The sequence below is a fragment of the Ylistrum balloti genome, unplaced genomic scaffold (genome assembly GCF_031769215.1).
Source record: "Ylistrum balloti isolate Yb309-2 unplaced genomic scaffold, AGI_CSIRO_Ybal_v1 Utg369646, whole genome shotgun sequence".
NCBI lineage: Eukaryota > Metazoa > Mollusca > Bivalvia > Pectinida > Pectinidae > Ylistrum > Ylistrum balloti.
The window spans coordinates 964,384-990,985 of NW_026781904.1; the positions used below are offsets into that span (position 1 = coordinate 964,384).

General features: G+C 35.4%; 1 protein-coding gene across 1 annotated transcript in view; it reads left to right on the plus strand.

The window, feature by feature from the left end:
* The window catches only part of LOC132555601 (neprilysin-1-like), a 46,388-nt gene extending 25,226 nt beyond the window's left edge, over positions 1–21,162 (plus strand). The window contains exons 6-21 of the mRNA XM_060219954.1: positions 3,023–3,202; positions 10,338–10,424; positions 11,408–11,532; positions 12,588–12,690; positions 13,002–13,121; positions 14,005–14,103; positions 14,341–14,418; positions 14,831–14,934; positions 15,283–15,341; positions 15,892–15,943; positions 16,195–16,262; positions 16,668–16,798; positions 18,464–18,529; positions 19,545–19,640; positions 20,558–20,634; positions 21,063–21,162. Of these exons, the coding sequence (XP_060075937.1) occupies positions 3,023–3,202; positions 10,338–10,424; positions 11,408–11,532; positions 12,588–12,690; positions 13,002–13,121; positions 14,005–14,103; positions 14,341–14,418; positions 14,831–14,934; positions 15,283–15,341; positions 15,892–15,943; positions 16,195–16,262; positions 16,668–16,798; positions 18,464–18,529; positions 19,545–19,640; positions 20,558–20,634; positions 21,063–21,162 (1,545 nt within the window). The remainder of the gene's footprint in view (positions 1–3,022; positions 3,203–10,337; positions 10,425–11,407; positions 11,533–12,587; positions 12,691–13,001; positions 13,122–14,004; positions 14,104–14,340; positions 14,419–14,830; positions 14,935–15,282; positions 15,342–15,891; positions 15,944–16,194; positions 16,263–16,667; positions 16,799–18,463; positions 18,530–19,544; positions 19,641–20,557; positions 20,635–21,062) is intronic.
* The last annotated feature ends 5,440 nt before the right edge of the window (positions 21,163–26,602 follow it).

Consider the following 26,602-nt stretch of genomic DNA (forward strand, 5'->3'; position numbering starts at 1 on the left):
TTTTCATTCGAAAATATTTTTTTTGATGTTTTATGAATAAACACGATGTTTTGGAAATATTTATCAAAAGAAATTTATACTATGTTGCGAATTACAATTTCGAGATAACCTTCTTTTATTTCCGAACTTATGTCTTTGATGCTGAAATTGACAACTTTATAAAAATACGTTTTCACTGAAATTATGAAATCTGGGTGTCGGAAAGGTGTAAAATTATTTTTCGGAAAAGAAAAAAACAGTAGTTGAGCTAGATAAGAAATTATACGGGGGCAGGTTCCTATGGAGAATTAACATTACTGGAAACAGGCCTTTTTCATGTCTTAAAGATTATTTAACAGAGGTCCCTCACATGGGTACTAGTTTCGGTTTTTGTCGAGTCCAGAATATACGTCCTGCTTCACATTGATGGCTTTGGAACAGATCCATATAATTACGATATGGGAACGAAGTGACAAAGTCGTTCTGAATCTCCATAGACATAAAACAGGCCAGGCTCCTACATGTATCATGCCTATCATTAATGGTCCTGTTACAGACCTGAGACACTACCAACATGAGTGTAAGAGGGAATATGAAAGTTTGTCAATATTAGAAGAACCAAAGCGAGGACCATGTAAAAAGAAACCCAAACATTCAACTAACCCGATACATATACGATCTAAAGGCTACCGTCCCACAGTGTCTGACTGTTGTCACCACACAGACTGCGCTAAGTATATCGGAAGACGTAATTAAGTTCAGGAACATCATTTGAGAGTTGTTCAGAAAGTCAGACAATGATAGCTGCTGAATCTCTCTCAGTGTCCGCTGTCTCGTGGGAATGCTAGCCTTCACCTCGAGGCTAATATTCTCCCCTGCTACAGTGGACCATTAATTAAATTGCTGAGATCGTGCTGGGAGATTCCGGCATATTTGTCGCCTTACCGTCAGGCAATTAGATTACTATGTATTGACTGAGGCCCTGGGGAGACCTGTCAGAGGCTATTGTAATGTCTTCACTTAAGGAATGAGGTGAATTGGTACCTATCTCCCTCCTTAATAAAAGAGTTCAATTAACGCAGCAATGAACATGACAGTTGCTTTTGAAATTTTAGTGTTATATCGGATTGACTTTCCATCTGCAAGTGTGAAATAGTTTATATGCTGATAACGAAGACTGTTTCATCACAAGTACAGCACCCAATATCTGATCTACACAGCGATGTTTACATTTATTATACACCAAGATAAAACATAAATGTATCTACAGATTCCTGATGGCAGAGAGGCCATTACTTCAAGCGATCTTTATTACAATAGCTTTGCTGCTATTGGCTTGTATTATTACGATATAACACCGCCTCAGACATCTACCTCTCCATACTGACAGCAGAATTCTACTGTATTGGCCTACAAATCATCAGCTGTGATGAAATGTGTGTTTCTAACGACAAACGTCGTCTGGTTTTGTGACATTAGTTTTATTTAGATGAACAGCTCAATATCGACAATAATGCCAGGTTGAATGACTTAACATATTATGCCGTGGTGAAGGTTTATATTTTGAGAATTCAGAGTTAAAATTCTTGTGTATGCTAAAAGCCCTTTCGAGGTCCACCAGTATCACCTTTATATATATTGATGACGTATTGTCTTTGAATAAGAGGACATTATTGACCATGTCCGTCGTACATATCCGCCAGAATTAAGACATCTTGCCCCGGATTATTCGATATTTGATAGGGACTGTTCTCACTATCACAATTTTTCGTGCAAGATGTTGGCAACTTACAGACAAACCCATACACAGGGTTTCGAGAGATGCAGGTTGATAAAAACTGTTTTACAGTCGTCGTAATGATCTCCTTGAGATTCTTCTTTTTTGCGAAGCTGGACGTTGTTGAAGCTCGTTAGATTGCCTGTTATTGCAGTTGTTGTATACCTTGTTCTCATTTTAGAACGTGACATTATTTACTTGAATTAATTGATATTTATATGGTTGATATCGTTGATGAAGCAGAAGACGCTTAATCTACCGGATATGCTAGTCATATTCGTGTTGGACATTTTTAGGAATAAATATTTCTTTAGTACTTATCTTGATCAAATTCATGTTTAAATTCAGCGTCTGTGGACATATTATTGCAACACCAATAAACATTTCCAAGGCTATGAAGGAAGTACATAATTTGACGCCCTTTTTACTTTATCACTATTTCATTAACTCAACTCTCTAAACGGATTCCCTGCCAATTGTTTTGACGAACTAAATTATCTTTTCAATGATGAAACATGCACTCCAGAAAACCAGGCATGCATTTAACGAACGTCCGTATGAAAACATATGAAAGATGAATGAACCATGTTGAAAGCTTTATGAATTATTGGTTTAGTTATCAAATATTTGCACAAAACACTACACAGTGAAACCTAAATTCATTTTAAGGGGGGTACTGCATCACAATGATTTATGAAAGAAAGACCGGATCAGTAACACAAATCAGGATGTACTTCGCTGGCTATTTTCTGATTACTGATCGCTACCCTGGAAATTCTAGCTTACAAGGAGACGCTTTTAAACAAGAATAAACAAATATAAAATCCCTTATTTTTACTTGTGAACAATAATTTCCCTGATCATATCAAAACATATTGGTGATAGGTCAGAATATCAAAACAGTAGTATCTCACTTGGGGAATGCTTTGATAAATACATAGCGTTCTGATTGGTCAAAATTGAGATATTTTGATTGATGAAATTTGAGTAGTAATTCCAAATATGAACACCAGGGGGAGCAATGGCTCAAATGACAGAAAGATGGTTAAGGTAGTGACAAAGAACACAAACGGAGGTTCAATGTTGTCAAAAACATATGTACAAGGAAGCCGTACCAAGCTCCGTGCACAAGATCGGTACCAAGAATATATCAAGAAAATTATAACTACAAAACATATCGTGTTGAAATAGTGACAATATTAAAACTATCCGACTCCAATAAAAAGTGTTTATTGTTGGTAATTGTTTGTCTCTGTATCGATACAGTTGGACCAGCCTGCCCTTGGTATGCCGAGTCGGGAGTATTACTGGACAGACCACAGTTCGTCGAACAAAGCTGCCTACCTTGAATATATGATACGGTTTGCCGAACTTCTGGGTGCATCCCCAGCACGTGCACGAGAGGATATGAACAATGTTTTGATGTTTGAAACAAAACTAGCAAACGTGAGTACTCTTTTGATAGTCTACATGATCACGGTTACATCAGAGCGATTCTAAAACAATTTACTACGTGTTTTACAATTAATGACTTATATGTACCGGTACTATATTTTTATACAACATTTTCACAGACTAGTAATTATTAATGTTCCTAGGTAAAATGACATTATGTATCTATACAATACAGGCTATTGATTATCACTTCAAGAAAAATGTTAAGAAAGACATATATATATATAATCACCAACAATACATTGTAACCCCTATCCGTGTCAGCACTACGGTGGCATCAACCCTGCAATGATTTACATCGATCTTCACAAACACATAAAGAATAACAATTCGGTATGATCAATGTTAACGTCACTGTTACTATTTATAGGAAGAACTTAACTCCCCTGCGGCTTCGCCTCAAGGGATATTTTGATCAAACTTCATCAACCGATACAGAACCGTTTTATCGCGGAGTTTTAGGGTTATACGATTAAAGTCATGCTAACTGATACTATTTATTGTAACTATTTATCAATACTCTGGCGACGTCAGTTTATGGGGGATTTCTATCATGACACACTGATACAGGTTATTTTCAAGGCAGCGCCACCCCTACATTTGCGCAGGTAACGCCACGCCACCTCTACACGTGTAAACGTAACGCCTACCCTACACGGGTAAAGGTAAAGCAATCCCTACCTCTGTTAAGGTAACACCACCCCTGAAAAGGTCAAGATAATTGAACAAAAACCGCAAACAGATCATTTGTAATATGCCTTATCTTGAAACAAGCTGGTTTGGATGTGTTTCAATGTTTTGAAGGACATGTTTTATTCTTGATTCAAGTTTCCTGGGAAATAATAATGATATGAATGGAGAATCTTGCATAGATGAGACAATTTTACATATGTATATTCACAATACTATCCTGAGAAATGAGACAGCCGCATAGTAGCGAAGTAGGGTGTGCCCTTTTCAAGATAAGTAGAATTATAAGGGATTGTTGTCAATGTCACATAAAAATTAAACTGGAAAATGCGTTGCGACATTCATCAGCCTGGTCGGTATTTTTGTTCAAAGAATATCAACTCTAGGTAAATAATTGCCGGTCCATTTGCGTGGTAGATGCAGTTTAATTCATTATTTGGCTCTACGGTATCTCATCTGAATTTTATCAAATCATGCTATTCACTTGTGTATCGTTAGTACAATTTTCGTCTTTTCATCTCACTAATAGACTGAAGACTTTAAAGTTTTGAATGGTGTCTTTTTAATAAAGTAGTTGAAATATTACCAACATGTACTTAATTTTGGACGTGTGTATCAATATCAGCCAACACGTAGGCAGTGTAGAGTGTACCACAGTGATATGCATTGCAAATAAGAATTATATATAATCATGGATGATAAACAACAAGTGAAGACCAGCTTGTCGACATAATCATAATCCAATCTCAAGTTCAAGGAAACTAGGGCAAAATATGAACAAAAGAAAGCTTTACAAGGAGAATAAGACCAGTTGTTCTTGAAGAGTAAGCGTCTTCTGTTCACATTGGCGACACCTACCAAGTAAACCTTGGTTAACCTAAGTAAGTAATGTCACGTTCTCAAATGAGCGCAAGGTATACAACAACGGAACCAACAGGTTAACTAACAAGCACCAAACACATACAGCTTCATATCGCGTTACGAATTTGTCTGTCAGTTGGCGACTTCTTATACGCAAATCATGATATTGGATGATATTGAGAACGGGCCCTTGAATATTGCATCAACTGCACACGTTAAGACCAAAGTTTAGGGTTCTGGGATTTTGCTATCCAGAAATGGAAAATTCACAATAGAGAGATTGAAAATAAATACATCGTGTATAGTTCATTCATATGACACGATGAACTAGTTGATACTACCGTTGGTCAAACCGGGGTGACCACTGTCCTGTCAGTCCGAGAATTTTCAGATTCTTTCTTATCGGCTACTACTTTCTTCAGTGACATTCAACGTCAAATCATCATTATCAACAGCTGATCGATAGAAAAAGACTTTTATGTACGTGTACTTTTGAGTGTGCAACTTTACATTGACCGATAGTGGAAGTAACGTCGTTGATAGGTAAATAAATGAGTATGGCACGACGTAATCCGAATGACAACGCCAGTAAAACACTTGTAGCTGATTTTAGATTTTCTTTCTGAAATTAAAAACAGACAGCGTCTATATTTGTATATGCTGAAATGTTAAAGGCCCCACACTCTGGAAATTCATTATTAATCCTAAAGTAGTGAATTTGATCCTCAATAGTCAGACACTGAATATGTGAATGCCATTCTGTAATAATCGCAAGTAGGCTTCTTTCAAAAGACGAACGTTATGCCCAGAGTTTGCGGTAAGAACTCGTTTACGTTACAAAAGTGTCAATTAACAGCGAGTTTGTTGATATTCAAGATTTTTTGCAGCAAAACAACGGACCGGAAATTAATTTAATGCAGAAATGCCAAATAAACAAATTTTGGAAATTGAACACGTATAAGAAAAAGAGGATATTTAATAGAATCTTCAGTAATAGCAAAGTGTGTCTAATATTTCAATACCTTTCAAAGATACAAAAGATGTTATACACACGACACACCTCTGGTAAGGTAATTTGCGTTGCGTTATTTCATAAAAGTTCACCATAGTACAGAAGGTCGTGTTACTGGAAACATTCCCTTCAGATGTCTGGTTTTCTGTTTTTTCTATTAGACTTGGTGATTTGACAATTTTTACATGATGATTTGTGTACCATCTTTTCATCACCGTAACCGCTAAAGATTGATTTTTTGCACTCGTGAAAATTTTAAAATTTTTTTAAAAAGTTTTATACGCTTTTATCAATGAGATATTTTTTTCTATATTTTACTGGCAAAAATGTAATAAACACAATTCTGCTATGGACAAATATGTTTTAAATAGAACCATTGTTAACAGAATTATTGGTCATGCATGTTTTATTGGTTATTTATGTAAGCACTGTAATGGCGGTGGTACTTCACCAGCAGAAATTGAGAGACTCTTTTATACACACCCATTGTTCCCTAGGGGACCTAGAGTTATAGAAACACCAGATAATTATAATTAGTTATTGTCAGTACAGTTCCGGTCATCGGATAAGTCAGGAGCTGGAATGTCCCATCGGAGTTCCATCATCCTATATTAATTAGGCTTATTCCTTGAAGAAATGAAAATCGGAATGTAAATATCTGCAACAGCAGTTAGGATTGTTAGACTGTTGTCAGTAATTATGTTGTCTAAATCAAATCTGGAATGTATTCATATCCATGTGCAACCATCCCAACACCCATTTCATATTATTTTTCCCTATAGTTTACTTTAAATTGGCCAATGTTAACTAATTGGATAGTAGTATAAAAAAAAATCCAAAAACTATTTCTGTCATATCAAACTTGTTTCATATCGATGATTACACTCAATTAAAATGGATAATCTATTTACATTGCAATGGTTCTCTAAAAAGCCTCTCTATTACTTAATAGCTCTGTAACAAGAGGAAATACGCACGCATACCGTATTCGATGAAACATTTGCAATTTACTCCAGTTGACTATCAGAATTAATCCACTTTATTTTCAACAATTATGAATAAGTGCGAAACGTGCATTTGTAAATGTGGGATAGATAATGTAGCCTGTGATTTAATGGCCTGAGATTATGAAGCCTCGGGTTATGTAGCAGGGGATTATGTAACTGGAGACCGTGAAGTCTCGGGTAATGTAGCAGGAGATTATGTAACTGGAAACTGTGAAGCCTCGGGTTATGTAGCAGATTATGTAACTGGAGACTGTGAAGCCTCGGGTTATGTAACTGGAGACTGTGAAGCCTCGGGTTATGTAACTGGAGACTGTGAAGTCTCGGGTTATGTAGCAGGAGATTATGTAACTGGAGACTGTGAAGTTGTGGGTTATGTAGCAGGAGATTATGTAACTGGAGACTGTGAAGTTGTGGGTTATGTAGCAAATTATGTAACTGGAGACTGTGAAGTCTCGGGTTATGTAGCAGGAGATTATGTAACTGGAGACTGTGAAGTTGCGGGTTATGTAGCAAATTATGTAACTGGAGACTGTGAAGTCTCGGGTTATGTGTAACTGGAGACTGTGAAGTCTCGGGTTATGTAGCAGGAGATTATGTAACTGGATACTGTGAAGTCTCGGGTTATGTAGACAGGAGATCATGTAACTGGAGACTGTGAAGTTTCGGGTTATCTAACAGGAGATCATGTAACTGGAGACTGTGAAGTTTCGGGTTATGTAACAGGAAATTATGTAACTGGAGACTGTGAAGCCTCGGGTTATGTAACTGGAGACTGTGAAGTCTCGGGTTATGTAGCAGGAGATTATGTAACTGGAGACTGTGAAGTCTCGGGTAATGTAGCAGGAGATTATGTAACTGGAGACTGTGAAGTCTCGGGTTATGTAGCAGATTATGTAACTGGAGACTGTGAAGTCTCGGGTTATGTAACTGGAGACGGTGAAGTCGCGGGTTATGTAGCAGGGGATTATGTAACTGGAGACCGTGACGTCTCGGGTTATGTAGCAGGAGATTATGTAACTGGAGACTGTGAAGTTTTGGGTTATGTAACAGGAGATCATGTAACTGGAGACTGTGAAGTTTCGGGTTATGTAACAGGAAATTATGTAACTGGAGACTGTGAAGCCTCGGGTTATGTAACTGGAGACTGTGAAGTCTCGGGTTATGTAGCAGGAGATTATGTAACTGGAGACTGTGAAGTTGCGGGTTATGTAGCAAATTATGTAACTGGAGACTGTGAAGTCTCGGGTTATGTAGCAGGAGATTATGTAACTGGAGACTGTGAAGTCTCGGGTTATGTAGCAGGAGATTATGTAACTGGAGACTGTGAAGTTTCGGGTTATGTAACAGGAGATAATGTAACTGGAGACTGTGAAGTTTCGGGTTATGTAACAGGAAATTATGTAACTGGAGACTGTGAAGCCTCGGGTTATGTAACTGGAGACTGTGAAGTCTCGGGTTATGTAGCAGGAGATTATGTAAATGGAGACTGTGAAGTTGCGGGTTATGTAGCAAATTATGTAACTGGAGACTGTGAAGTCTCGGGTTATGTAGCAGGAGATTATGTAACTGGAGACTGTGAAGTCTCGGGTTATGTAGCAGGAGATTATGTAACTGGAGACTGTGAAGTCTCTGGTTATGTAGCAGGAGATTATGTAACTGGAGACTGTGAAGTCTCGGGTTATGTAGACAGGAGATCATGTAACTGGAGACTGTGAAGTTTCGGGTTATGTAACAGGAGATCATGTAACTGGAGACTGTGAAGTCTCGGGTTATGTAACTGGAGACGGTGAAGTCGCGGGTTATGTAGCAGATTATGTAACTGGAGACTGTGAAGCCTCGGGTTATGTAACATGAGATTATAAAACCTGGGGTTATGTAGCCTGAGATTATAAAACCTGGGGTTATGTAGCCTGAGATTATAAAACCTGGGGTTATGTAGCCTGAGATTATAAAACCTGGGGTTATGTAGCCTGAGATTATAAAACCTGGGGTTATGTAGCCTGAGATTATAAAACCTGGGGTTATGAAGCCTGAGATTATAAAACCTGGGGTTATGTAGCCTGAGATTATAAAACCTGGGGTTATGTAGCCTGAGATTATAAAACCTGGGGTTATGTAGCCTGAGATTATAAAACCTGGGGTTATGAAGCCTGAGATTATAAAACCGGGGGTTATGTAGTCTGAGATTATAAAACCTGGGGTTATGTAGCCTGAGATTATAAAACCTGGGGTTATGTAGCCTGAGATTATAAAACCTGGGGTTATGTAGCCTGAGATTATAAAACCTGGGGTTATGTAGCCTGAGATTATAAAACCTGGGGTTATGTAGCCTGAGATTATAAAACCTGGGGTTATGAAGCCTGAGATTATAAAACCGGGGGTTATGTAGTCTGAGATTATAAAACCTGGGGTTATGTAGCCTGAGATTATAAAACCTGGGGTTATGTAGCCTGAGATTATAAAACCTGGGGTTATGTAGCCTGAGATTATAAAACCTGTGGTTATGTAACATGAGATTATAAAACCTGGGGTTATGTAGCCTGAGATTATAAAACCTGGGGTTATGTAGCCTGAGATTATAAAACCTGGGGTTATGTAGCCTGAGATTATAAAACCTGGGGTTATGTAGCCTGAGATTATAAAACCTGGGGTTATGTAGCCTGAGATTATAAAACCTGGGGTTATGTAACATGAGATTATAAAACCTGGGGTTATGTAACATGAGATTATAAAACCTGGGGTTATGTAACATGAGATTATAAAACCTGGGGTTATGTAGCCTGAGATTATAAAACCTGGGGTTATGTAGCCTGAGATTATAAAACCTGGGGTTATGTAGCCTGAGATTATAAAACCTGGGGTTATGTAGCCTGAGATTATAAAACCTGGGGTTATGTAACATGAGATTATAAAACCTGGGGTTATGTAGCCTGAGATTATAAAACCTGGGGTTATGTAGCCTGAGATTATAAAACCTGGGGTTATGTAGCCTGAGATAATGTAGCTTGAGGTTATGTAGCCTGAAATTTTGTAGCCTCGATTTATGTAGCCTAAGATTATAAAAGCCTGATACTAGAAGGTTTTTGTTATAGAATTTTCAAAATTAATTAATTTGTGGACATATTACAAATACCTGAAATCCATCGAAAAATAAAATTCTTACGAAAATTAATGACTTCACAGTCGCCTGCGGCTTTTTTATCATTTTGATATATATCAAACCACATAACTTCGCCTAGCCTTCTTTTGAAATCAATTGCCTATCATCTGGTAGCATGCCACGCAGTATTCTACAGAGAAATGTTGTATTGGACAAACACATATTTATATATCATGTAACACATTCAATAAAGTAAACACAATTTTCATTACTTTTGAAATTATTTGAAAATAAAAGGAGAAATATATTGAATTACATTTCATGTTCATAGCGTGTGATGTAGTATATTGAATGGTATATAACCATTTCGCTGACAGAAACAATAAAAACGTCGTAGAATCAGCAGTTCAGAACGTCACATCAAAATATTTCATTGTCCCATTTGTTATATTGTAGGTTACAAAACCACAATCAGAGAGGCATGATACTGGAGCTCTTTATAGTAAAATAACAATAAGGGAGCTGAAGAGACGAGTTCCAAAGGTACGGGGCGTTGAGCGTGTTCCGAAGGGAATAGCTAGAGATAGCAAACAATTCACAACTCATGCTGTGCTGTTTCGTATATCAATGGTTTCATTTCAATCAAGACATGAAGGTTTCAATCAATGCTTTACATAATTGACAGACATATAGAATCAACGTAATAGAATAAAGCAAAAACATGTAAGATAATTCCTTTTGGTATATTAATATCATCCACATTGGTAAACATACATACAGACTTATAGTCTCATTCCACTAGACCAGTCATGGCCCTCACGCTATCTACCATTTTTGATTATTTGAGGGAATTCTTTATTGATACGATCTATATTATTGAAGTTTCTCCTCATAGATTAAGTTTCACGCCTTAGATTTTTTTTATCGTATTGAATACTTTATTCAAATAATGCAACAAAGCTGGTTTTGTGGTAATGTTACTTTAAGCACTATACAGTGCACTGCCAAACACGATACCTACCCAGTATCAAAACAGCCAGAGTAAATATTTTTCATGAATATTTGTGTAAGCATTTCCTACCACCCTGTATATATTTCACCTCAAGAAGGCACCCCGGTCATCAAAAGTAGGATCCCTCAACATGTACAATGTTAGATGACTGAAAAGGTCCTTCCATAGAAGAAATTTGATCATTAAAGTCTCTAAATTCCTTCCTCAGAAGATCTGCAAAGCATTTACCTGTAACACGGTTCCTTAGTAAATGTTTGATAATTAAATCATTCTCATGTGAAATTCTTCTTGAGAGGATCATTTAATCATTCACCTTTAAGGTCTATCAATAGAAAATGTTTGATCATTTAAATCATTCTCTGTAATGTCAATCATTATAAGATGTTTAATTATGAAGCATTATCCTATCAGCTGAATTAACAACGGTAAAATACATTGTTCTTCATGATATAATGCAACAGAATACAATAACAATAAGTTGATAGAGATTCACTGTTTTGTGGGTGTCTTACAGTTTGACTGGATGCGTTACTTCAGCGTATTTGTCGAAGACCCGTTTGATGAATCAGAGCCGATTGTTACGTTTGCCACAGAATATCTATCTGCCCTTACTGATCTCATTGAAGTCACAGAGAAAAGGTGAGACGTCATTATCCGATAGCTGATCATTTTCACCATCGAATGTTTCTTTACATGGCCATTTATCCTTTGCTTCTGAGGTAGTCACATGGTGGAAGAAGATTGCTAGCATTAGCCTTGGATTTAGTTTCTATTTACATACGTTGTTATCCAGACAATTTTGAGTATGTTAAATAACATAATCTCCATGATTATCACATTATCTATACTAATTAGATGCTAATTACTTATCCCTTTGGAACTCATGTCGGATGATATATATACATACGTAATACTGATCCATGGCAACACTCAAGTGGCTTTATTCCTTGAAGGAATTTTTTTTGTCAAACTTAACGCACTTGGAAAAACAAATAATGGTATTGCTTGGATGAGTTTGAATTTCAGGGCTAAAGGGTCAATTTCACTGTTACATAAAGCAATGTGTTCTAGCGGTTTCAATTCTTGACAAATTTCGTATACTTCACGGACTATCAGATGAAATTAAGTTTCAGGGTTCTATGATTAAGACAAAGATTATCAATTCTATTTTTTATGAAAAAAATCCATGTCAGCGCTCTGGGGGCTTCATTCCTTCAGAGATTGCACCATAATTCGAATTAATATAAGCAGTATCATTGACAACTTTGAGTTTCAAAGTTTTAGGTCACTGTTACTATTTTTAGAAAATCCTTATCACCTCTGTGGTGACTTCATTCCTTTGGAGAGGTTTTGAGCAAAGTTTAAACAATTGACCTTCTTCTTTATTGTGCTAGAGTCAAAGTGAACCGAGAGGGGATTTTTATCGGTTGTCATGCCTTGTTTATAATATAGACTATCGTGACATCAGGTGTACATAGTAAACTGACTATAACAGCTTTTGGAAATGTCGTTTTCTACAGTATTCGCCTGAATAATCGTTCTTGTAACATATGAGTGATGAAAAAACCGATCAAAATTTTAGGCGAAATAAAATAAATTAATTCTTTAAGCTGTTTCATAATTCAAGACATTTTTAAAACTTTATATTTATTAATGATACCCTACTTTATGTAATATCTCACCAATCTTTACAGAGTTCTGTCTAATTATATTCTTTGGAGAGTTATTATGGGATTTGCTCCAGAAATGACAGAAAATTATCAGCAAGCCAGACGTGACTACAGGCGGGTGCTCCAGGTAAGGAACTGACGTTGTATTGATGTTTCGCCAATGGATCTGTTGTCCCTGGGAACTGTAATCAAGGATGGAAAAGTCCGATACAAATATCAACCATACATGAATTATATGTGAAATAATGAATTAAACCTTTCATTTTTTTATTTATATTTTTTTGGAAGGAGAGGGGAGGTGGGGTGGTGTAAATTGAATGTGTCAACTCAGACTTTACTTGATTTCCAATGTATCACTGTTAGTATTCAACTTTGTATATTCCTCACTTCTACATGAAAATTGACTCAGTAAATACTGATCACTTGACATTTCTGTAGGGAATAACAATGGATAAACCCCGCTGGCAGAAATGTGTTGGGTATGTCAATGATCGTTTAGGAATGGCAGTGGGAGCGCTATTCATAAGGGACAACTTTCGCAAAGAGAGCAAAGAATCGGTAAGTAGGCATTGAATTGTTACATGGAAATATCTTTTAACCTTGTAACAAGTAAGAATATATCATACATATTGACTTTAATCAATAAAGAACGCGCTGTAATCCGAAACGCTATGGGAGCGAGTCTACGTTCGTCTGCAGTAGGAATGCGAGATCACCTTGTCGTTCAGACTAAAAAGACAAGTTTCCGCATCATTTGAAAATTTAGGAGGAAATGATTAATTCGAATCCCTTCCCACCAGGTTTCTTAATAACATTTAAATAAGTACAATTAGTGCACACAAGCGGATATGAAGCAATAAAAGTGGATTATCCACACACACACACACACACACACACACACACACACACACACACCCTCTCTCTCTCTCTCTCTCTCTCTCTCTCTCTCTCTCACACACACACACATATATATATATATATATCACCTACGAAGTAATAAAGACAACACGGACATGCGAATTATCAGTTTTTCTAGGCAACATGCCCATTTATCAATAAAGGGGCAGGTTGCCACGGACATTTGACTATTCGCCTCTCCGTATTGTCGTTATTACTTCATTGATCATATATCTATTTCAGTAATACGCATCCAACGAATATTTGTTTATTAGGATCCATACCGTCGATATTACTTGTTAGATATTTCTAATATAAGAATCCTACAAACAATGCTTCCGTTTGGTTCCATTTGAACGTTTGGCGATATGTCGAGTCGTTTGTTAAGTGAGCCAATCTTGGTTTCGGATAAGATCAGCACTAATTGTGAGAAATCTGATATAAGAAGTAACTAATTCGAGTGCGTCAAATAATTGGCTTAAGACTCTTAATTTACGTGGCCACGTTCATTAATCTGCATGTTTGCCATGATTTCTTTTCCAAGGCGTTGACAATGATACACAACATCCGAGAGGCATTTAACGAACTTTTGGAAGAAAATGAATGGATGGACGACAATACACGTGCTGTGGCACGAGAAAAGGTGAACAGTTAGCCGTCAGCTTCGGACACTGGTCCCATAACTACCAAATATTTTTGTCTATAAAGTTATATACATAATCTCCTTTACTTTTTTGTGTACTGCGTATAGCAAGCATAAACCTCTTAACACTTTGTACAAATCGACCAACGTTAAAGTATAATTTTTGAAACAAGCCTCAAGTATAGTTTACTATGTTAGCATTAATGTCGTCAAACATTCGTCTCTTTCCAATAATAGGCCAATGCAATGAATGAAAGGATTGGATACCCGGACTTTTTAACAGAACCCTCAAAACTTGATGCAAAGTATAGTATAGTAAGTATCACTTTGCTTTTTTTTATCATTATCTTTTCTCCATTTTCCCATCATAAGTGTTTTGGATGTTTGTGTAAAGCACATAAAACTGATTTTGATTACGAATTAAGCTATATTAACGGTATGATACAATACAGAAATGAATTAAACTGCATCTGACAGGACATACAGAAATGAACTTTTTTCCAAAACAAACAATAATTACAAAGGGGGTGTACTTACATCGCGTGGTGTATTTTTTCATATTCCATAATGTGAATGGTATTATATAAGCATATATATTTAGATCTAATGCTACTGTAAGGAGAATTCTAAACATGACTTGTAAAATTACATCAAACCACATCCCACTGACTCTGACGTTTGTAAACAAGATATATCTTAGTTTCTGATTGTATTTTGTCCAATCTAGCTCCATTTCCAAGATGATCAGTACTTTGAAAACATACTTAATGTGGAGCTTTACGATGCCCGCATGACAATGACCAAACTACGTCAACTTGTGGACAAAAATGCGTAAGATTTGCTGTAAATTTCCATATTTTGAAAGACATATTCAACCTGTCTAATAAAAATTTAATGAAGAAAAATAGATATCTTTAACAATGCTTATCCTATTTTTGGCCTCATGTACTCTATCATTACAAAATATTTGATAAAAATGTCTGACATGATGTCATTTTGGTTCTTTCATATATTGTATTCCAAATTAAAATTGCATTTTCTGCTCTAGCTAGACAAACACTGCAAAATGTCTTTTTGAATTTACGCATAAGACCTTAATCAAAACTGATAAATATAAAATATAATTCGTCATCTTTTAATTTGCATCAGCTCTTTTTCATAAAATACTCTATTTACAAGGTGGGACCAAGGCCCAGCCATGGTTAATGCGTTTTACAACCCAAACACAAACGACATAGGTATGTATGAGTTATGTCCCTTGTTCCAGAAGTGAACTACTGATCTTGTGCGAACGAGACATACTATAGCTAATTTTACATGTATGTATAAAGTTATTGTTAGGTATGATTGTTAAACTAACACAGAAAAGAAGGATTCTGCCACAGGTATTAACTTTTAATGCAGGTACAATATTAACTTTAATAAAAAAAAGTATGAAGATTTTCTTAAGCACCTAACATTATAGCGTATACATTGTACAGTCAATCTGTCTGAAAGGGCCAACAATGGAACAGTGAAAAAGACCTTTATACATAGCTGGCCTTTATACAGAGGTTCAATTACTATGGATTGCATTACATATGGAACCACAAAAGTGGCCTTTATAGACAGGTGACCTTAGTATAAAGGTGACAGTTATGACAGGTTTAAGACAGAACACAACTTTGGAGCACACAATAATAATACATTACTTTGAATAACAAACTTAAATGGCTTAATAAGAGAATATAATTACACTAAACTGCCGTATAAAAATGATTTGATATTAATCTGTATAACTTTGATCAGTTTTTCCAGCTGGGATTTTGCAGCCCTTATTTTACAGCGATAAATTTCCAAAGTAAGTGACAAAGAAGCTTCTCCATTTTGGTCTAAAAATATCAAAACATACAGTTATATGTATGAATATCTGTTTTATTATCCTACTGATGTGTATTCCATTCCACAAATATTACCATGACAAATGACAAGTGTTAACGCTATGAGAAGAAAGTATGTTGTTGAGTCTTAACTTTAATCACAAAAACTCCAATCTAGCACTCCGTCGATCTTAGCTTATACTATAAACACTCAATGCTTTATTTGTGTTAGATCTCTGAATTATGGCGGAGTCGGTGTGGTGATAGGACATGAAATTACTCACGGGTTTGATGACAAAGGTAATACTCAGTTTTATGATAAATACTCAGTTTTATGAAATTCAATAAATCAATTTGTCTGTGATCACCATGGTGACGTCAGCTATCTCATATAGACGTTTCTATTTTATCTCCAGAGAAAGTGAAATGAGTAGTTAAAATAAAATAACCAAATAAAAAAATTATGCTTAGGACCGAAAGTGTGGAAATCCAGAAATAAACATAGCGAGATATATTAAATCAAACACAAATCTGATGAAGCTAGTATCAAATGGAAAATAATGTATTAATGCATTTTTATCGCACTTATAAATGAATTAACACATCTGATGAAGTGTCCATGGATACTTCTATGATTTTGTACAAATTAATTCAAACTGTCGTGTAACGTGGGATAACTCAACATAAATATGCTAATGTCTACAGGTCGTCAGTACGACAAGGATGGAAACATGAAACAATGGTGGAAGAATGAAACGATAGAGGCATTTAGGAAACAGGCCCAATGCATTATCGATCAGTATTCCAGCTATACTCTTGAACAGATCGGACTAAATGTAAGTAAGTTCCGCTAACGGATTACATTGCAAAGTACTTCAGCAATGGCTAATATATATACAATTGCTGTTGTTACGAGATGCCATACTTCCACTCTATATTAGTTTTTTTTTGCTTCTTTGGCTTTTTGTTTGCAATTACATAATGTAGAACCTTTGTTATTTAACAGTCAAGCATCTTCATGTTCAAGTTCAACGTATTTCTTTTGCACTTTTTAAAAATTTCAATATTAAGAATTCTTTTTAGAAGCAACTGGTCTCATAAACAATGATGATATTTGTTGTTTCTTGGTTCGGTTTGTGAACCATACAAAAACTAATAAAATAATAACAACAACAGTAAAAGATGTTATACATGAACATACCAGTAACAGTGTTGGAATGGAGCTGATACTTGTTACTTCGATATTGATATCTATGTATATATATATACTAGCGGGAAAATGCCTCTGCATGGGTGTAACATGCTTTGACTTAGGATATATATAAGACATAGCCAAAAAGTTTTCCTACAGTGTTTTGTCTGACCTTTATTTAACACAAGCCCAATGGATATGGTTATTGCATCAGCACCGTCTTGGATAGAGATCAGTTTTCACAGACGTTTTCTACACAAAGTTCAACTTATCAATATCGTGTATATTCACCACTGGAATCGATGTATGCTGGGCAACGACGCCTCATTGTTGCGACAAATGTACTGAAAAATGCCTTGAGAATACCAAGCCGTATTCTCACAAGCGCATGTTATTATTATTATTACAATCTGAACGGCCCGTCAACAAATAAAAGGTCATTAGGGCCATCAACCGGTGAAACACAAAGCGATACGTGACAGATCAGATAACGTCAACGGCTGACGTTATGGAAGCGACGTAGGCACACATGTTCTATGGGCAACATACCAGGTGACATTGCATGCCATGGTAGCACATTCACATTATGGCATTACATTGCTGCACAAAAGGAAGAACGTGAGGCCGGATGATTTCTTCACGACTTGTCGTGAGGTGATCTGGACGTCGTTGAATCACACAATTGTCTTGGAAACGTTCGCCGACAGGACGGTACAATCTAGAACGACCATCGCTGCTGTTGAGATGAAACCTGGACTCATCCGTGAAAAGAACACGTGCCCAGTCCTGATATACATATCCAGACGTTACGCGTGGAAATGCTGACTGAGACAGGTCCTTGGTGGTATCAAACTGTTAGTAAAGTCTCCACAAGGCGTGCACACCAAATTGTCTGGGAACGTCAGTATGACATACGCCAGCTTCGATCATGCCTCCGACGCGCCATCTGTCAGTTTCATTCAATCTTAGCATGGCACATCAAAGACGTTTATCAAAATTGTGCTGATTTTAAATGTATTTATACAATGCTTTCACAAAGGTGTAGGCGACAAACATGAAAACGAAGACGTGGGCCAGACAGACAAGCTACCCGTGCAAATCATGCACTGATCATTATAAATAACGGACAGCCATACACAACTTACCTGAGTAAATTTTAAAGCTTTAATTAATGAAATTTAACAATACATGAACATTTCATACACATTTTTTCCGGTAGTGTATATATGATTATATTTTTATTCAACAACATCCTAGTTTGATTTATTATTTCTATTTGATAATAACGCTTTCGTGATTTTTATTACAGATTGATGGCAAAAACACGCAGGGTGAAAATATAGCAGATAACGGAGGCCTTAAACAGTCATATAGGGTAGGTTCGACCTTAACTGTCCATCAGGGCCCGTTTGTGATCTCAGAGGATAATATTACACACAACTTTCAGTGTTAAAATCCTGGATCATACCTGAAATGCTCGATCACGTGACTTCATTCCACCTGAGACATAGAAAAATGATTTGTTATATATATATATTATATATTGCAATATTGTATTTGCATTACGAGTCTAAACAATTCAAATTTTAATAGATATTCGCCAGTTAAGATAAATTAAAAAAAAATTGAGACGCATATGTGAGGGTATGTGATTTGTGAGTCATTTAAAATAAGTCTTTAAAGGTAATCTAAAATGACAAAAAATTAATTTTATAAATCTTTTAACAAATGGTTATGATTTGAATATCTTTTCTATTAGAACAGAAGTTCTTAAAACACAACCAGTAGAAGATCAGAGTGTGGCGTCTCGATAACTATCTATGACCAGATGTTTAACAAAGCGTAGCCGAGTTATTTACATTGTTACATCTGTATATGTTTTTGTCTTAAATATGTCCATTTTGTCACGCTATTTTCGTCCGTAGTAAACATAGGATTATAGACCAGCACTAAGTACGTCTGGACTAGTACACTTTTCTGTTGAAGGTGACCATGTCGTCATCGAAACGTCACACTCAAATCTTCTACTGACCGTGTTATAAGATAAGAACTTCTGTTCTATGGACATTACCAACCTGACGAAATGTGTTTTATAATTATTAATATATTTCAGACTTTTTAATGTTAAACTTTACAAATTTTTGCTCTGTATCGATTGTTTTCCATTTTTACGTCACAATGCAATCTATGGGTGTTTGACATCGTCTAATTATTTAAAACTGACATCACAGTTATTTATGATACACAAAATTATGGTACGAGTATATTTAATTAATAGTACTGGAATTATCTATGATAAGGAATATTATTAGTTTACTATAGGCTGCTAAAATTAAAACTCTTATATAGAAAAGACTAAGAATAACCAATTAAATATTTTACTTGTTCAGGCATACAAGAAATGGGTGGCAAAACATGGAGAGGAACTGGCCTTGCCAAGTCTGGAATTAACGCACGATCAACTCTTCTTTCTAAACTATGGACAGGTATTCCATCCAATGTTGCAACCTTTGACATAGTAACAATGCTTAACGAATGAAACAAGAAGTTTATTGCACTAAGCAAAGTAGTCTCAACGCTTGATGTAACAACTATTACATGAAGCATTGTTATTACAATAACAGTTGCCAAATACCTACATCAAGTTCCATGTTGAAAACTAATGTCATTGACATTACAAATTAAGGACATTCCTGGATGTTAATCGTGTTTAAACACGAAAGGAATAACCTTTTCGAACTTATTTACACCAATTTCGTTCCAATTTAACAAATTCGAAACGTATGTCAATAAACCGGAAAACATTTATAGTTCGGTCAACATTCTTAGTAAAACTTTCAGACAGTTTCTTATTTCATCGGCGCAAAATTTTGGGCTTTCAGCAAACGTTGGAATTCGAAAAGGTATATATTTCCGTAATAACGTGTGTTATCATGTATTTCACAAATGAATTGTGTATTTATTTTACATTTCACGGATAACATGTGTATCTTTCATAGTTTACGGATGACTTTTGCATTTATTTTTCTCGGTATCGATTTTTCACTTTGTATTTACAAATCTTGATTTCCTGCAAAAAAACGACCTTAAGAGAAAAACTTGATAAAAGCATTTTGGTGTTATGCAGGGTCAGAAACTAGACATTTCAATTTTAATCAAATAATATAAAAGATGCATACACGCATATATATTTAGCAAAAAGAGTTTAAATCATCTATTGTCAATCATATAAGATTTTGTTTGATATCGACAAAGTGCAGCGAAAATCAACTCTATCTCATCTAGTATTTCATTGGACATAATGGGCCTAATCTGAAAACACACAATGAAAACTGTTTACACACGTTTTTTTCCTTTGAGATTAATTTCACCATTATAAATAAATGTACTGAAATTCCAATAGATTTGGTGTGGAAGTATGCGCAATGAGGAAGCTTTACATGAGATTCGAACCTCAGTCCACAGTCCCGGATCCATTCGGTATGTATTTAACACCTCTACATGCGTTGGGATAAAATATGTTTAGAAAGTCAAATATGGACAGTCCGCTCATAATATGTTCAAAATTCTCATGCAAGCAGACGGATGAGAGAAATAATTCAATCTAGTATTTAATGAAAAGGATAAACATAATATGATAGTATATTAACCAGTAATTTATATATTCATTAATCAAAATATGGATTACATCTGAGCATTTCAAGGAGTGAAATTGATTTACCTTGAAAAACGAACTGACCTACTCCTGTCCTAGTCTGCATTTGATTACCTTTAAGGAAAATAAGCCACGTCTTATTTTTTAGTTTTGGGGATAAAAAACTTCAATTCAGATCTAAAAATTTTGAATTTGAAATTAATTGCAAAACTTTACATATAATCTGATAATAACAATAAAATTATAATTTCAGGGTATTAGGTCCATTGTCCAACTCCAAGGATTTCTCAGAGGCTTATAAATGTAAACCAGGTAGCAGAATGAACCCCAAACATAAGTGTTCCATATGGTGAAGCGTCCTTCCCAAAGTAAAGACGTAATTCCTCAGAGAATACTTATGTAAGAACGTGGCTTGATATTCCCTCTATCAATGACGTCACATCATTTAGTGGGAGGTGCCTTTTGGTATCTTCACTTATTTTCATGGATATATTTTAAAAGCCCGTCATTCACTAACCCTTTTTACGGCCATTGACAAGAACCGACAATATTTGTGAAGAAAGAGACATTCCATCCTCTTGAAAGAAACACTTTTGTGGATATCTCTGAGTATAACTATGAACAAGTTCTTCGAAAACCTCCTTATCTTGGGTTAGTCTCTGATGACAACACTAAACTCATTCATACATCATATAGTAGAAGGTTTTCATCCATCGACTTGGAAATATTGAATTAGTGCTGGATGACAGAGTCATAATTTTGAAGTGTTCTTGAAGCCACGCTCCTTTTATGGATTACGTGCATGTGCACAATGGCATAAACGAACAAGATTTTTATGAGTACATTGATAATGGTCACGTGATTGAGACAATCTATTTCCAATGACGTATCAGATGTCCTTTACAGATATTGTGATTAATTTTCATTGTTGATATCATTGTTTATACATAGTTAAATTTTGAATCTTGAAATATTGAAACCATGTTGTGTGTTAAGCATTTTAAAAATGTTATTTCATATTTTAACATATCATCATGTATTATACCTGTCCGTTTTCATGACTCTTTGCTCTGTTTAGCTAATGTTTTGCCGTTGTTTTTACTGTGTATGTCTTTATCAGTCCTTAACAATGGCAATGACACAGTTTACCCAACAAAGTAAGCTTTGACAGAAAGAAAGAAACAAACGCATGCTGTTTTTAGATCCCAGATTTTCACGGTCTTATCGATATCTTAAAACAAAAAATATATATACCGGGCTATAGTTTTCTCTATTTATTTCATATTCGATGTATCCTGTGTTGATTTTCTCCGACTTTATTCCTTCCTTTAAAACTCTCAGTCAGTATCTAAGACTTTCCATCAATCTACTATGAAAATACTCAGAGATTTTCTTGTTGGCGTCATACAGTCCGTCCAACGTGCTTTTATTGTCTAATGAATTCTGGTTAAAAAACATGTAATAGAAAATGAAGGTCGTAGGTTCTTGTTTATTTCATACAATGTCTTACTTCTAGTGTTTTGAATTCTTAATCGGCGATAATTTAAATTTTTTCCGCTGAATTGCTGTATATTGAAAATACCTTATTATCAGAAACCTATATTTTGGGAGCATGGCTATTTAACAGATAAATACTAGAGAGTTTGACTTATCATAAGTTTCCAGTACTGGTAAATTACGTAAAAAATCATCTTCATGTTGTAATTTTGTTGTCTTGTAAGGAGAACAAATTAGAGGGAAAAACGTTCATTATTCTTTTGTTCGTGTATCACATTAAAGGTTTCAACATTTAACTTCGTGAGTGGCATTTGTAATTGATAAGGATAACTCAGCATTAGCTTCGTATGCAAATTCATGGGCGATTTGTACTTTGTATACTCGCCCGTAAGGCTGTGTCGTTCATATTGATCATAAATGCCACTACCAGATTTGATTACTTCGACATAGCGAATAATATGGAACGTTCATTCTGACGTGAGTACTGTTGTCATTCATATGGTTAATATTAGGTTGTGTAAATTAATACTTGGACTCGAACAACGTCATTTACAGACTGGTGAATTCCATTTCTGTTTGGTAGTTTACATGATGGTCTGTCATCGTGGATACCGGGTATAATTCTACATATTTTGGTCAGCTGATAGGCATTAACAAATTGATACTCATTGAAGACTATTTAATATCACAACACCATTGAATTTTGTTTTAACTATGTTTTAATTAGAAATGAAAACTTTTTGTTCAAAATTGAATCTTTATAACGTTCACATTATGTAGGATGTATTAGCACTTCTCGATTGTCAAACCACTTCCGCTAACCTCGATCATCATCCAGAGTGAAATCAGTAATAGTTTAACAGTATGGTTTGTGATATCTCAAATAAATCTACCTAAAGAGAGTTTTTTTATGATAACATAACCGTTTGCCCATCTATGGTGTTTGCATACCACTAATATGCTAATATGTTAGGAGATTCCTACAAAGATGCAAGTTGGTAGTGATTATGGAACAGTTTGTGGTATGTATCATCATTCGTTTTTATTAGGTTACCTGACCCGAACAGTCAAGATGACTTACAGCAATCGTGTTTCGTTTGTAGCCATGTATCGCCAGACGTGCACCTTGCAAACCATTCTGAAATAAACGTGAGATAGATTTAATTAAATGTTGATATTTTTTTAAGTAAAAGCTGCAAGGTTACTATTTTTGGATCTCGTCAAAACTATGAAAATGGCAGCAACGGCGGCCATTTTGTAACTTGAATATGCAATATTGGTTTTCCAGAACAACGCTCATCTTAAATTACTCAAGTTCCACCGGTGGGATTCAGCTGAAACATCTCCCGAAACGATCCATAGACGGTCTTGACCATTTCAAAACACATTTTAACCTCTTATTGCGTTTCGAGAAACTGAAATAAACAGCGATGTTGTATTGTATTTTCAAACTTATAGGTCTTTGCAGCCAGATGACCGTTGCGGCCTCTGGTTTTATTGTGCGAGAAAACAATAGATATGTTTTATACTCGTTAGTATCCCTGATGGCTCCACCTTGTTCACGTTTTTGACGTTCTTCTAAAATCTTCGGATATATGAAATTACCAAATGATTTAAATAATGGGGTTAGTGCACCTCCCCGTCGATGTTTTGACTTTTCTTTCGATCACTTCGGGTCCTAGACTTCCAAATTTAGGCCCCTAGCATCACTGACGAGTCCTGGAAGACGAAACAGTTGTATGATGCAGTTTAATTCATTGCATTGCTCTAGTGAATCTATCTCTAAAATTGTATTAAAAGGTGCTATTCACGGGTGTGTCTTTTGTACAATCTATTAGGACGTGACATAACTAGAATTGACTGTATTTACATGGAGGATATCGTCGATAGAGCAAAGATGCTTACCATAACGGAAAAATCTATTAACGGAAAAATCTATCTATCTAGTACCTTTTCAAGAATTTCTGCTTTCTGTGTAAATATTTCTGTTTATCAAAACTCATTAAAAAGAATTTTTTTTTTATTTCAAAACATCACACCAAACTCATGTCGGCTGATAAAAATATTAAATTTAGTGAAGAAAATTTTTCGGCAACAAAATAGAACCAAGTTGAAAAGTTCAGTCAAATATTTGAATTTAGATTTGTATGATAATTCCTCAAAATAAAACTAACAAAATCAGGTGTCATTTACAGCTCTATGAAGATCATGGCCTAATTGCTGTCGTCTTCATTGCATAACATGATTATCATTATACAAAATTTAGAATGTTCAACCTCCCTCTTGTTCAGTTTATTAAGCACGCGCATGTTTTAATGTTGATAAGTGATTAAATTTGATATGTTAATGTTATGATATTCAATGGCTCGTAAAATTAAATACCAAATGTGGCAGTTGTGTATTGAATTGTTATCATTTGATGTTCATAGTCAATATGAATGCAAAGACGACAAAACGATTTCAGCTTCATTGAATTTTTGTTTGTCAATTTGTCTTTTGTATTTAGCAATTATGAAGCTAGTGTGGTAACATGTTTATTTTATAATCATCTTAATTATTTTCATAATAAAATAAGACCATATATGTCAACATCATTAAAAAGTATCAATATTGATTGTGTCACGTGTATGGGTTATTTCTGACAACTACGGGTGTCAGCTATATTATAAAATATCAACATTGATCGAGGCACGTGAAAGTTATTCCTGAAAACTATGTGTGTCAGACTCGTTCTAAAATATCACTATTGACCGTGGTCCGTATCCAGGTTATGTTATTCCTGACAAATGTGTGTCAGACTCGTTTTTCTGTTTTATCCATTTACACGTTAACATTTCTGTCGTTCGTAGTTTTCCATTGTATTGATTTGAAACAAGAATTATAAAGGTTCAACCAACCGTCTGTTGTGAATTTAGTCAGAACCAATAATATTGGTAGATGTTGTAATTCTAAAAGAATATATAGACAGACTCTCAACCTTCTATTTTCCGTTTATAGGCATCCAGGGGTTACCATCACTTTCGCTCTCTACACCCCTGGAACATGCCATGGTAAAATTAAAAGTTCCGTATGCAACACCATGAGGACAAGACGAAGAGACTAAAACGATCCTTTGTTGTACATCAAACGAATCTCGTGGTTGCATAATGATATATTGTAATGGCTTTGAAGTTGTGTGTTGCTCCTTTGTAGCCTTCAAAAGGAAAGTATCAGCCTGTGGTTGGTCAGATTGTTTTCTCCTTGAACCAATCAAATTACTTCGCTTGTGCCTTCAAATTTGCCATGATATATTCCAGGGGTGCAGAGGGCGAAAGTGAAGGTAACCCCTGGAGTATCAAATAAGGTTTATAGGTAATTTATAAAATAATACACTCCTGGATTTTTTTCAGTTAGCTTCTGAGTATAAAAATAATTTGCTTGTTGATCTTTAGCATGGAATTAAGTTTGATGTTTAAATGGAAACGATTTTACTTAATAATCGAATAGCGACTTATGCTTAATAGTCTAAATATTTCAGTTCAACGTTCGGTCAAAACAGTGAAAACAGTCAGACAATTATTATTTGGAAATATAATTTTATCTCCGTTACAAGTATTAGTCACATTTTCGTTTTATCGGTTCTATACATAAATTGGCACTGGTACCTGTGACCTGTGTTGAATGTTAGTCTTCATTTCTAAGTTCAACCACAACATAATTCAAAGGCGCTTGTATGTCATAAACGGCTTTGTTTAAAGAATTAAGGGATGTCGGGAGTCTACTGAATGTAACGAAGTGCCACGGCCTCTAACACACTGTCACTGCTAGAGACATAGGTTAGATATACACTTACAGTAGGAGATATTGGTATACTTACTTCTGTTGCCATGGAAACAGTTCCTGATCACCACATTGACGCCGAAGTTATTCTTGGACGTGATCAACATTTGTGTAATTGTTACTAATAAAATTATCATTTTAATCACGCTTGCCTTATTTTTTCTTATAAAACGCATGTTGCAGATTCGACAGTTCCTCTTCTGAGTATTAACATTTGGTCCACGGCATAAGACAAGGTGAAATACAGGGGAAACAACTCAGTTATATAATTGGGTTTTTTAAATTTCTACTTTGTTTTACATGATCAGTGGGCGTTCTACTGGAGATCGAACTGTCCCCAACTGTCAGCGTGTTCCATTATTTCCATATCTTACCAGTTCGATTTTTATATTTTCCTATTTCACTTTCTTGGTTTTCACACAATAGACCCTTAACATAGTCATTAATTTGGTAAGTTACCATATCATTGGTGACGGA